Source organism: Triplophysa rosa, linkage group LG4 (genome assembly GCF_024868665.1).
Source record: "Triplophysa rosa linkage group LG4, Trosa_1v2, whole genome shotgun sequence".
NCBI classification, from domain to species: Eukaryota; Metazoa; Chordata; class Actinopteri; order Cypriniformes; family Nemacheilidae; genus Triplophysa; species Triplophysa rosa.
Window position 1 is genome coordinate 687,682 of NC_079893.1, and position 13,482 is coordinate 701,163.

The window sequence follows — 13,482 nt, forward strand, 5'->3', positions numbered from 1 at the left end:
GTATGTGATATTTATCCTTCTGGGGAGTTGTGTAAATTCTGTAACTCATTTCCAGAAAACACAGACCCTATTTTTTCAGAGCATATTTTTCTTAAATTCCTGGACAAAGTGCAATAATTGTGGTTAAATGAGTAACATGTTGTGAATGTAACATGTCGTTTATAAAAAATGTAATATGGAAGCTGTGAAAAAGGAGGTCAAACTTTTTTTTAACTTTTGTTAGCTAAGAATTTAATTCCCAAATGTATTTTTTTAATTGTTTGTAGTATTTAAGAATTATTTGGGACAATATTTAAAAACGCTGTCAAAAGCAAATAATAAAAAGCTGGAATTTTGTTAGACTTATTCGATAATATAAATTATGTTTCTTGTTTTGAATTTATTAATATGGATGGATTGAACATTTTGATTTTTTTCTTTCTGTTTTGTCTTTGTTGTTTGGTTTGTATTATCTTTTATTATTTTTTCTCGTCTGTTTTTGAATGTAAACTGTATACCATCTTGTTTTGTAATGTTTTTGTTATACTTTAATAAAAAAGCGCTTTTTATCGCAGATGAAATCTATGCAATTGAATTGCCACTGCTTTTACATCAAGGTGGTTATGAGGACTATATATTTCACATAGGTGTGTTTTTTCCACATATAAATCTCAAAACCTACTTCAGTTAATGGACTTATTAATGGAACACTTAAGAAAAAAGATATCAGCTGACATTCTCGCCCAATGAGCATTTAAGATGTGTCGTCAGCAAGTTGTTTCCCATCGTGCTTTTCATCAGCGCAGTCGGTGGAGAGCAGCTGCGCCCGACTGAAGAATCCGACACAGCCGCCTGGCCGTCGCGAGAGTTTTTTGACACACGTCAGCATGACATCAGAGCAAGGCGGACGTAACTAGGACACATTTCTTACCGGCATGCATCTCGCGCTGTTCACCGGTGATCCGCAGAATTTGTCCATCTCAAACGAGCCTAGTGTTTGGTTTCGAATGGCCTGTCGGATCTTGCGGCGCCGCATCAAGTCGAACAAGCCTATTGTGTACCCAAATACAGCCACTCCCCCTTGTATCTTGCTTCCATAGGTTACAAATGTGAACATTTTCTAATGTAAAACATTTTCTAAAATGTTTTGTTATTACTGTTATTTATTTTTACTCTCGCAAATGTATATGTTCAGTAGTATTTAAATACTTTTCAGGCCAACTTTTCTTTTATACCCAAGTGACAGACTGTTTGACGTGCACGTCATTGCATCACAGTGACGTCACGGGCGTCTCCGCCCACTCGCTTTGTTTCTCGCTGTTGGTAGAGACAGTATATGTGTATGAACGTTCGCGTTAAGCTATGTTTTTTTGTGTAACACGTTTTGTTTCATGACCGATCCGTGCCATATGATCTCAACCAAGACCGAGAACTACATTTAATTTGAATTACTCTTCGGGTTTTATTCGCCGCTGGCTGGCCGTATATGAACATGGATCAGGCGGCGAGCCGCTACCGAATGGTAAGTCTCGATTCATTGTTCTTTATATAAGACGATACAATACCGCACGTTACATAAAACGACCTGAGGTAACGTTACAGCCAGCAGTGATCACCGTCACTCTTTCGATGCCACAACATACGCGACCGTTTTTTCAGAGCGCGTTTTGCGTCGTCAAAAAAGCATACAGGCGCGCAACTTAACGCGTAAACGCAAGGGCCCAGAAACGCGTTTTTGGGAGTTGAACTTGTTTGAACTATGGTCGTGTTATGACACGCCTGGGGGGGAAACAGTGCGACGCGACGCAAAGGCAGAAAGCGCCTGTGACGCAGACTGTACGCGGGGACGACCCCAAACAGCGGGAGCTCTGATATTATTGGAGATAGTACCTCAGTAGACAACATTTCAGTCCAAGTAGAACACATTTTTGACTCACTCGAAGTGTTCAAATGTGTAGTTGACGCGTCAGTGGCGCGTTTGGACGCCTGCGGTGATCGTAGACGCGTTTTGAGCGTTCCAACGCGTTTGAATGTCACAGGCTGTTATGACATTTTGAAAGGTCAGTTGTCTAGAGTTTTGCAGACACTTCCCTTTAATGTGATCTGAGTTCTGGGCCTGTGTTTATGATGTAAAGCAGTCGAGTGATTTGATGATGGTTAAAATAAGAATATATCAATTATAATATTTCTATAACAAAATATACTTGCAAGCTTTTATTTCCTTCTGGACCCAGCTGATATGATACCACTCTTATATACATACCTATGCTTATATATTGTATCACATGTATGATCATAATAAAAGGTATATTGTCATATAAAGAAATACAATTTGAACATGTAAGCTGGAATGTGGTTCTGCTATCTTTGATAAAGTGTAAAACAAAGAATTATTTTTCTAATATACCAAGTTTATGAAACACCTTTTCTTGGAATATAATAACAGTATTTTTTTTCTGGCGTGGCAGCAAATGAAATTGTATTCCTGGAGGGTGTAACTCATCCTGTGCTTGTTTTCTGAAAGTCTTTTTAGCGTTTCTAGGAAGGAAAAGAAAGTCTCGCTCTTACTCATAAAGTTTTTTTTTGCAACCGCTGCAAAATAGCGCTTTCTAGATGTGTCAACAAGCAGGCCAAGCTGATCTTTCCGTTTGAAGGTGCATCATCAGTATTAAGTGGTTGTGGTTTGACCACCACAGTAAACAACCTTCAGAATCAGTTACAACTCCACCTCTGCGCATCAGCTGCTTACCGACCTGGTTACACTTGTGTTGTGTCCCTGACTGTTTTATTGCACACCAGACCTACGGCACGGGGATGTGCGCTTTAGTTTGTTCGAATATTGAGGCCTTCTTTGGTTTAGATGTCAGCGGGAACACCACTTAAAGGGACAGTTCACTCAAACATGAAAACTCTTTCATCATTTGCTCACCCTTCAAACCTGGACCACTTTCTTTTTGTCTGTACAACACAAAAGAAGATATTTCGAAGAACGTACACCAAACAACACTGAACCTTCCGTTGTATGAACACAAAACCACAGAGACATTTCTCAAAAAAATCTTCTTTTGTGTTCTACAGAAGAATGATTTACAACCGCATGAGGGTGAACAAATAATGACAGAATTGATGTTTTTGGGTGAACTGTCCACACTCTGAAGTCATCCTCAACTTATCCATGCGAGTGTCCGGTGATGTGCAGATGTCTATAAATGACATTTGGAGTTTGTTTTGGTTTCAGTTTACATCAATAAGCTGCAAATATCAATCATGTTTTTCTCACAAACATATCGTTTCGCTTCAAAATAGGGCTGTTCAACAATTAATCGCATCCAGAATAAAAGTTGACATAACATGTCTGTGGACTCACTGTGCATATTTATTTAGAATTTATAAACGAATACGCATGCATGTATTAAAAAAAAATATATAGAGAAATTATAGAGATGCACCGATTGCAATTTTCTTTGCCGATTCCGATTTTATTACAAGTGAAACCTGCCGATTCCGATTTTTGACGATTCCGATTTTCTATCCACACGCTATACTTGACAGTATACTGTATAATAAACCATATTAACTTTTCTTCAATACACATTTTTTTTATTTTCATTGAATAAATGATTGAACATTACAATTTCCCCAAATTTCCCTAAATGCAGTTCTCCAAGCTGCATTAAATTACAGAATCTTCTCTTTCCCAAACAACTCTTAAATTGAAGAACTCTGTGACTGAAAAGAAGTACAAATAATAAAATGTAACTAAACATGTCACTTAATTTACCTTTTTCATTTGTGTACTCATCTCATAAAAGTCTAAGATAACAATAAAATACTTCAACTTTATTCTCGTCTGTTTCCAACATTGCTTTATTTCATTTTTTCTGAAATGTAAAATAAATTGTCTTTATCTTGTGTCTGTAGGATTAAAAGAAGTGGGTTGATTTTTGCTGCAACTTCAATAAAAAAGTTAAAAATCTTATGAGTGAATTCTACTCTAAAGATGTATATGTATTTGCAGTTTTTTGTATTAGTAAAGAACTCAATCAGATATACATCACATATATTGGTTGATTTATTCATTTTTTTATATTTTGGATTTTTAAAAACAAGTAGAAGTCGTGTTGAATGTCACTTTACCTAGGTGAAATGACCTCAGTTTTAACGTAAGACAAGGAATCAGGTTGAATGGAATTTACGTTTGTTTTACACAGAGTGAACGACTTCAACATGAGTTTAGCATGTGTCAGAGTTTAGCATGATGCTAATTGCATCACTGTTAGCATACATAGCCCATGTAGATGGAGCAGCGAGAGATGAACTACAGTGTGTACAGTACATGATGCGTGTGCACGCGCGTGCAGTCAGCGGATATGAGAGATGTGCGTCAGCAGAGACCCACATGCGAGTGTAAACGAGCCGTGAAAGACAGGCTGTGCGCGCGCACGTTTACATGTTTACTTGCGGCTTTGAGTGTACTGACGGCTGTGACGTTCTTGCCCGCATCACGGGCAACAGAAGATCGGCTTGGAATCGGCGAGACGTGAGACTGACCGGCCGGTCACCGGTCCGGCCGATCATACGAAAAACCGGCCGATTCCGATCTCTGGCCGGTCAATCGGTGCACCTCTAATAGAAAATAATGAAAGGTTTCGGCCAACTGTCTATAGACAGAATGCAAAATTACAGAATATAAAATAAAATACAATGAAAGATAAAATCGACAATAATTATTCAAACAAAACATACAATTTAAATCTAAAGTATTAAATTTGTTTATTTGAAATGAATTACATTAATGAAATGATTTAATTAATTTTAAACTAAAAATATCTAAGGAAATGAGGGAATAAAAGAAATGACTTCATAAAGGAAGTGAAATATAAAAAAGGAAAAAGTGACAAATATTTTCGTAAAAACAGGAACTTACTTTCATAAAAAGTCAAATATAAGATGACATTAAAAGTGTTATTTTGGGGGGGTAAATGATTACTTTAAGCCATGCTGTGTCACCTTTGGGTTATTAAACCCGTCTCGCCACTTTCTTTTGGGATGTTGTGAAGCATGGCAGACGTGGCATTGGTTGACGTTAGAATAGGTCAAACCAAACAATCTCTGTTCCGACACCTGTTGTTGTACGGATCATCCCGACACCCTATGTCAAGCAATATTAGGGGCTACGATTGTGTAGTGTGACCGCGGGCGGCATTAGTTTCCCCTCATCTGTTCTGTGGGATAAATCACAGCGCTTCACGTGACCGAATCGGCTGCACACAATCCATCAAACAGGTGCAGTTGTGGGTGATCACGCGCTCTGCCTGCTTCACCTCTCCCCCCCAGCTTCAATGATCGCAACACATTCACAGGAATTAAAGCTGGATTCAGCACCACCGCAGGGCGAGGGGAACAAGACTGCGCAACACTAGAGAGTTGTTGACGTGCTCCAATGTCCTCCCTTCAGCTGAAGGCTTCAGGGCGCTTCGCTTTTCACAGCTGTGCTTGATGAAGTACGTCACAAATCTGCAGATTCATTCCTTGTTTTTCTTATGAGGAAAATGTGTCATGTGGATGCCAAATGGGTTTGTCTGGAAAATACGGCCTGTCACTCCTTACGAGTTTCTTTTAGATTTGAAAAAGCAGCAGCTGTTTGTGTCCCGTGTTTTTGTGCAGGTTAACGGCAGAACATGTGGAAGATCCCCGCAGGCAGTCGCTTGTTTGGGGTGTGTCATTTAAACTTCATGTGATTTTCTTTGGCTCTTTCGCAGCTGCACAATGAGGACGATCCCTCTGAAGGGTCCGCCAGCGCCGAGCCGTCCACCTCCTCCCAGGCTCCCGAGGAAGGCGTTAGTAACCCGGAAGCCCCGCCTCCACCTTACGCCAGCGTGGCCCTGGGAGCAACAGCCGCACCAGGTCTCTTCACACCCCATTGAATTATTCCTGATTCATGCTGGAAGAGCGATCATCACAATGCATTGCTGTTATGAATAATGATGTTTCAGTCGTGCATGTGTGCGTGTAGACTTCCATCATCCGTCATCAAAACGAAGCTCCTTGTAGTAGTTGAATAAAGCAGAAGGTCCAAAGAGCACTTGACGGTGAAGCGTCACATTCTTGTGCGTCTGTTGGCACCAAACACAATGGTTTTGTTGTCCAAACACTCCCAGGACACACAGGAAATTCATTTCTTTTTTCTTTTGTTTACTTTAAATGAATCAATTGAGCACCGATAGTACTGTTATAATCTTTGGCAAAATTATTATTATTGTTATGAATACATTTTTACACCTCCGTCAAATTTCACATCGTGTTCGGCTGTCGACAAAATGTTTTTATTGAATTATTGTAGATTTGATTTTACTTTGATTAATATTTCAAATTAGCTTTTATTTTTATTTTTTATGTTAATTTTACTTAGTTTTAGCAATTGTGGTATATGCTTTTGTCATACTCATTTTCTGATTTATTTGTTTATTTTGTATGTTGCTATATAAGATTAATTCATTTTTATTTCTGTCTAGTTTTGAGGCATCATTTAAATTTTTTCTTTGGTTAAGTTTTTCTAATATTTTTTAGGTCAAAATATCATTCCTTTGTTGTCTGATATCGGTCACAAAATTAGACCTAAACACTTTCAACAAATGAAATTTCCTAAAGCACAACTAATAATCTCTTCATAAACATTTCCTCAGTAACTTTGAATGAAAGTCAGTGAGTGCAGCTGTGACACGTCAGAGGAGATCTGGCCCTCCCGGCTGAGACTGGTTTCTCATGAAGAGATGGTTTTTCTCCAGTTATTCTTCATTGGAGTTTGGGTTCCTCGCCACAGGGCCGTGTTGGCTTGCTCACCGAGAGACTGCTATATTAGATTAGCTTAAAGTTTCGCTAACTTCCGTTAACCTCGCTTTATTAGAATGATCTTGCTTGTTCTATAAACACACACGCACTGTGCTGTGTTTGACCTTTTCTGTGTTTTTCTGTTTTTTCTGCTGTAAAGCTGCTTTGGAACAATGCACATTGTGAAAGCGCTATATAAAGTAACATTTAATTGAATTTAATATTTGATTTCAATGAACAGAAAGGTTTGACAATCTGTGCAGTTGCAGAACTACGCCACTGTTGGCGTTCTGTCATCATCAGTGTGGCTGTTGACACTTTATGAGAAAAGAGCTCTATACAGTACATTTTCTAAGGCCTGCCGAAGCTAAGTTAATAAAAAATGTGCACTTAAATAAACTAATACGATAAATAAAATCCATGGAGTCAGTGTATTTTTGCACCAGCATGTTTAATTTTGGACCGCCGAAACCACGTTAATAAAAGTTGAGCACTTTTAATAAGCTAATATGATGAATAATATCCACGGAGTTAGTATTTCTGTGCCTCAGCACTTCAGTATGGGGAGCTTGTTTGAAGTCCATGTGACGGTCTCATGAAACAACACATCAACACGGGCAGGTGAACACGGTGTGAAACGATCCATATTAGATATGCCAAAAACAGCTGTTGAACACATTATTAAACAGTTTCAACTATTCAGCCACGAAAGTGAATCAGTTCAAATGTTGCAAATCGCAAAACGAAAGATGCGACTGTGCTTTGTGCATTTTTACTTTTAATAATGACATTTTTTCATATGGTTTTTTTATATGTTGAGTGGTGACTGCCTGTACAAAGGTCGATGTTGTTGTTTTTAGCTTGTTTGCATAATATTTGTTTTGCTTTTTATGATTTTGAATATGATGCTTTTAGAAAAATGATGCGTGTTACGAACCACAAAGTTGTCGGTTTGACCAAAAGCAGTAGTGGCGCTAGAGCTGATACCGCTAATAAAAACAGAACGTGTGTTGTGTATCACTAGGACGCTGCACTGAACACAGCTCGGGTGATTGACCTGTGGCTGTTCTCTCTCTGCAGAAAGCGTGTTTTCAGGGGACTTTCCCGTGCCTCCACCTTACAGCGTCGCCACGTCGCTGCCCACGTATGACGAGGCGGAGAAAGCTAAGGCGGCGGCCATGGCTGCATCAGCCGTTGAGGTCATTCCACGAGTGAGTATCTCATCCACCCAAGAGTTCTTCCGCTGGACGGAGCTCTGTATGAGTCTGTGTGTCTTTCCTTTTCCTCAAAAATGTCATTGAGAGGCTTTAAGCAGGACATGAGGGGAGCCGCACGGAGGATGTGGGGTGCCGTGGAAACCATGACCCAGATACAGTCCCTCAGATACTCGCTCAGTTGGCTCTGCTCGGATCAAGTGTTATGTAACGCCACCCTGAAAAGCATCCTGCTTCCAATCCTCTAAAAGTCATTGCGTTACATAACCAAACGGGAGTCTGCAGGAAAACAATGGCAGAGTGTTTCTCACAACACACTTGAGTTTTCTGAGGCGGCTGTCAAGATGATTTTAGTAAATGCACGTCAGATGCTACTAGTTTGATCTTTTGTCAACTAATGCAGTGTCATTCCTTCATTCGTTCAAGTGTAAATACTCTTTAAAGATGACTCAAATCTAAAACTAGATCTAGATAAACAGACAAGCGTATTTGGAAGCTGCGTTTAGTAGTGTTAAGTTTCTAAACCAAATATTCCTCTTGTTTTGTCACCAGTTTGTGTTTGAGAAGTTTCTGCTGTCATACTAAAACACAATTCATATATATTTGTGGATCCAGATCTGAATCTTTACATTGAGGATTTTGCGAGAATAACGCTTGACTTAAAGCATATCTGTATAATGCATTATGAAAGTAGTTTTAATGCCGTGTAATGCACTTTATAATGTCTCATGAATAATTGTTGATACATTATAACACTCATCAGTTCATTGTTACACTTTGCATTTTTATTTTGGTTATAACAACATTTCATGTATTACAACACGTTATGAACCATGATAATGTCATATCCTTTAATAACCCTTAATAATGGCTTCAAGGAAAGTCTTACCAGTTGTTTTTAAGACTTTGGTTGGTTACACAACCCCCTCGCACTGTTATGAGCTTTAGCAGCAATGTGTTGTAATCGAGCTTTGACCTTTGGACTTTCTGAATCTAACATCATATCAGACGCAAATGTGATTTTTGTTGCCCAAATGCTTTAAAGGTGCTATATACCGTACTTAAGTAATGATGTTCTCCTCGTGGTCTGCTTCTGATGCTTGATAAGGTTTCTCGCACCAAAACTATACTTGGGTTTGCATTGCATGAACATTTTCCAGCATCTTTCTGACATCAAACAGGCAGCTGTGTTGTTGTTTATGAAGACGGGCCTGCTGCCTATATGATTAGATTTTTACAATGGACTGGAATCAATTCTTGGTTGAAGCGGTGAAATAATTGACATTGTCACGAGGAGTCTTCTCCTTCTGTTTAAATCTTGATAAGGATGAGGATTTTCCGGTTCGGGATGACTTCAGTGATGCTGACCAGCTGAGGGTCGGGAATGATGGCATCTTTATGCTGGCCTTCTTTAGTGAGTACAGCAGAAGTTTAGCACGTAAATGATAGCTATAAAGTTGAGAAAAAATGTGCTGAATTTAAGAGAAGAGCACAGTCCACGTTACGTCTATAACAAAAACTACATCGTCATTTTCAAGCGTGTTTTCCAGCTGATGAATGATAAAAAACATTGATAGCCAATCAAATATTGTCGAGCTTAACAATATAAAACAGCCACATCTCTTTCTAGTTATCATACTTGGTGTGGACGCTAATATAATATCTTCATATTTCTTCTTTTAGTCTTATTTACTCAATCGCAGTGGCTTTATTGTAATTGTACAGCATTGTTATTGCTATTATTATTAAATCATATTAATCAAGTTCACTTCAATGCACAGATGTTTGTGTAACTTCATTTAGTTTGCAGTAATGTCATGTAATTTCTGTGTGTGTGTGTGTGTGTGTGTGTGTGAAACCAGTGGCGTTCCTCTTCAACTGGATCGGGTTTTGCTTGTCGTTCTGTTTGACCAACACCATCGCGGGCCGATACGGTGCTATCTGTGGCTTTGGTCTCTCGCTGATCAAATGGATTCTTATTGTTCGGGTGAGTTACCTCAAGCGTGAACACACAGAGAAATTGATCTCGGGACTTGGTGAAGAAAAGCGTAGGACTCAGTTATTCACGCGCGGGTTAGGGTTAGTTATCACAAAGTCCACATTTGGAATTGAGGAGCGTAGCTGCAAGTGAAAGATTTCTATTTGAAATTCAGGATTGAAGTCTGTTTGGACATCCACTGTGTGAACGTGGCAGAAAGTCCGCGTGTAACGGGAGTTCTTTTTCTTTACAGTTCTCAGATTATTTCACTGGATACTTCAATGGGCAGTACTGGCTCTGGTGGATCTTCCTTGTTTTGGGTAAGCTCTCTTGCGGATGTTACACAAGAGTAACAGTTTCTCCTTCGCTTGTCATCTGATCGTATGGAGAACAGTTGTTTGGATTGATCAGTCGGCATGTTTTTTTGTACAGCGCTCTGGCTCCATCTGCTGGGACGTTTACCACATTTCATGTTTATAGAATCAAAAACAAAACTCCACACATATTATCATAATTGAATGCATGATCGCCTCTTATATGTTTCAATGTTTATTTTGATCAAATTAAATAACACGCATTAGCATACTTACAACCGTGTTTATACCAGTGTGGGGGAAATATTGCTGGTTTGTTTCATAACTATTATTATTAGTCAAAGTCAAAGTAAACTTTATTGTCAAAACCGACCATGTAACAGTAATTACACAGAAGGATGGAAATTGCGTTTCACCAAACTCCAAATGTGCAGTATTAATTTAACACACAGCATATAGTATAAACACAAAGTGCACACAGGCATCAACATATACAGACAACAGCGGGTATATACAAATTCCACAGTGCAGTAAGCAAGGTTTAAAGTGCAAAGTGCACAATAGCAGCATGAGATAAATGTATGTAAACTTGTAGTTCTTGTGCACATAGAGAGCATTATCACTGAATGCATATTGATAGCTAATGCACCTTGTGTCTTTGACCTCTGACCTTTCACCTGCAGGTCTGCTGCTGTTCTTCAGAGGGTTCGTCAACTACCTGAAGGTGCGTAACATGTCGGAAAACACGGTGTCTTCACTTCGAACCCGCTTCTTCCTCCTGTACTAGAGGTGAGGAGACCCTTACACACACGCACGCACGCACGCACGTGTTCTCATGAAGGGCAGTGTTACTGTCAATCTGAAAACTCAGATTAACCCTTTCATCTCCTGACATCAGCGCAAATCACAAATATGGGTTTGTAGGTGTGATGGTACAGCTAAAGTGGTGGAACTACGTTTTTTCGTGTCGTGCTAGTTTTCATTTCTTGTGCTCAATTAGTTTTAGATGGAGTCCTGCTCTCCATGTTTTAATATCACATCCTTTATTGGATGAATTGAGAGAAACCAGCACACGCTCGTATATGTTTCCTGTTTTCAAAATGCCTGACATGTGTTTTTGTAATAAATGTGGTTAAATGTTTGGCTGGTGTTGCTCAACACGTATAAAATGATGCTGATCACATTTTCTGCGGTGAACTTAATTGCTGCGGTTGTCATGTCATTTGTTAAACGTTTCCTTGAGAAACAGGTCAGGAATTACCCAATGTATCATTTGCCATCTGGATATTACAAGCGAGTGGCTAACACAAAATCTGGCTATTTTAAAGCATTTTGACCACATTTTGTATCTCGGTATTTTCGCTAGAAACCCTCAAATGTTGCCAAGTACAGTATATTCCAAATGTTTCAATGTAGTAAACAATCTAGTTTTTGTAGATTCAAAATGATTGAATAATTCTCACTTCAGAGATGCTTTACAGAGAAAGGATGGCGCACGCATGGTTTTTGTGGGACATTAGATGCGTGGGTTCATTGCTCATGTCTCTTGTATCTTTGCTTCCGCACAGTTTGCAGAACGAAGGCCAAACTTCAGAAAAAACAAGCTTGACTCTCATTCACTCTCTTCTTCAGGGTCGCCTCGCCAAACATTCCTCCCTAATGTGAAATTCCTTGATGATTTGCAACCCGTGAAATGAACTGGACCGGATCCCACGGAGGAAAAAGGGAAGAGAGGGGGAAAACACCAGTTTCTCTGCCAAACCCTCTGAACTGAACTTGGTTAAAGGTTTTACTGCACTTTTGAAGGAGCGCAGAACCACGACATTCACATGAATGTTTTCACTTAATAACTTCCCCTTTTGCTTCAGCTCATGTGCTTCAATTCTGGTTTATAACTACTTTTGGAAAACACAAAGTCCCTCATCGGTTACGACACGCGCACACACACACAGCACGCGCGCACACACACACACACACACACACACACACACACACACACACACACACACACACACACACACACACACACACACACACACACGCACACGCACACACACACACGCACACACTGCATGCGCATTTGGTTTATGATAATATGCAGCCAAGATGTCCTATGCAATGTGGTTTACCAAACTTTTCGAAGGATGAAACTAGACTAGACTTTCAGCTTTGTTGCATCCAGGTCCTTGGCCGATTTGATTGCATCACAGTATTAATAAACCGATCTTGATCGATAGATAGATGTTGACTTATAAACCTAATGAAACAGTCAAGCTAAAATGTGTAAGATACGATTGCACATGTTCTTCTTCTTCTGAGTTGTGTTTGGCTTAACTTTATAGTAAGTGATCATGTAACATCATTGATGTCTTTCAAACTGGAAAATGAATTTGTACTTATCCTAAAGTATGTATTTGCCTTTTGCACCTTCTGGATTGTTCTGTTTTTTTATGATTATTGGTTGTTTTAAGTTGCGGCTTGCTCAAGCCGTGACCTGCCTAGATGACTTCTTTAGTTTCTGGAATGCCTGAACACTATTGTCATTTGTTTCTGTTCATCACAAGCTTCTTTAGCAATATCGCAGACTGAAGAAATGCATGGTTAACCCGGTGACAGCCACGGTTTCCAAACTAATTCACCTGAGTAAAGAGAAGCAAGCTTACATTGGTAAATGTATGTATAACAAGCAAACTATTTTTGTTGGAAAAAAAATATTTGGGGTATTCTCTGATTGGCAGAGATTGATTGATTGATTGTGTGATGTTTATTCTCTTGTCTCGCCAAATGCCAATAAAATTTGGAATCCTGGGAACGTTTCGCTTGTTGTTAGACCTTAACTAATGTATTTATCTTCAATTTAACGTGAAATAATTCACCCGCTGATTCATCTGCACATATTTTCGTTCTGGTTTAATATTCACCTGAAGGTCATTTGGGTGTGAAAAGAGACGGTTTGAAATCAAATAAGTGATGTCCGCACTGGACGTGTCACTTTTGCAGTTCTTGTTTTTTTGGAGTGTACAGTATATGCCACACGTCACATTACAGTAGTCAAATGTTTTGCAGATGTCATTCATGTTGACTATGAAGCGTACATGCAGTGGCTGTGATTTACTTTGTGTTGCTATATTTACTGTGACTGTAAACGGTTTCAGGTAAGTTAATA

The 13,482-nt window shown here is 39.2% G+C and overlaps 1 protein-coding gene across 2 annotated transcripts; it reads left to right on the top strand.

The window, feature by feature from the left end:
• Window positions 1-1,260: 1,260 nt before the first annotated feature.
• On the top strand, window positions 1,261-13,124 carry ndfip2 (Nedd4 family interacting protein 2). 2 transcript variants are annotated; one of them, XM_057330765.1, is made up of 8 exons: window positions 1,261-1,501; window positions 5,742-5,886; window positions 7,891-8,021; window positions 9,351-9,438; window positions 9,887-10,011; window positions 10,256-10,322; window positions 11,000-11,105; window positions 11,885-13,124. In XM_057330765.1, the coding sequence occupies exons 1-7, from the start codon at window positions 1,466-1,468 to the stop codon at window positions 11,101-11,103; spliced, it is 696 nt and encodes a 231-aa protein (XP_057186748.1). In that variant the 5' UTR covers window positions 1,261-1,465; the 3' UTR covers window positions 11,104-11,105; window positions 11,885-13,124. The 2 variants fall into 2 exon arrangements, with proteins under 2 accessions (XP_057186748.1, XP_057186747.1); XM_057330764.1 differs by having other exon boundaries at window positions 1,263-1,501; window positions 11,949-13,124.
• The last annotated feature ends 358 nt before the right edge of the window (window positions 13,125-13,482 follow it).

Coding starts and splice junctions, on each gene's coding strand:
- ndfip2 (XM_057330765.1), top strand. CDS start 1,466: ATGAACATGGATCAGGCGGCGAGCCGCTACCGAATG. Junction 1,502..5,741: donor CGGCGAGCCGCTACCGAATG/GTAAGTCTCGAT, acceptor GCTCTTTCGCAG/CTGCACAATGAGGACGATCC. Junction 10,012..10,255: donor AATGGATTCTTATTGTTCGG/GTGAGTTACCTC, acceptor TTTTCTTTACAG/TTCTCAGATTATTTCACTGG.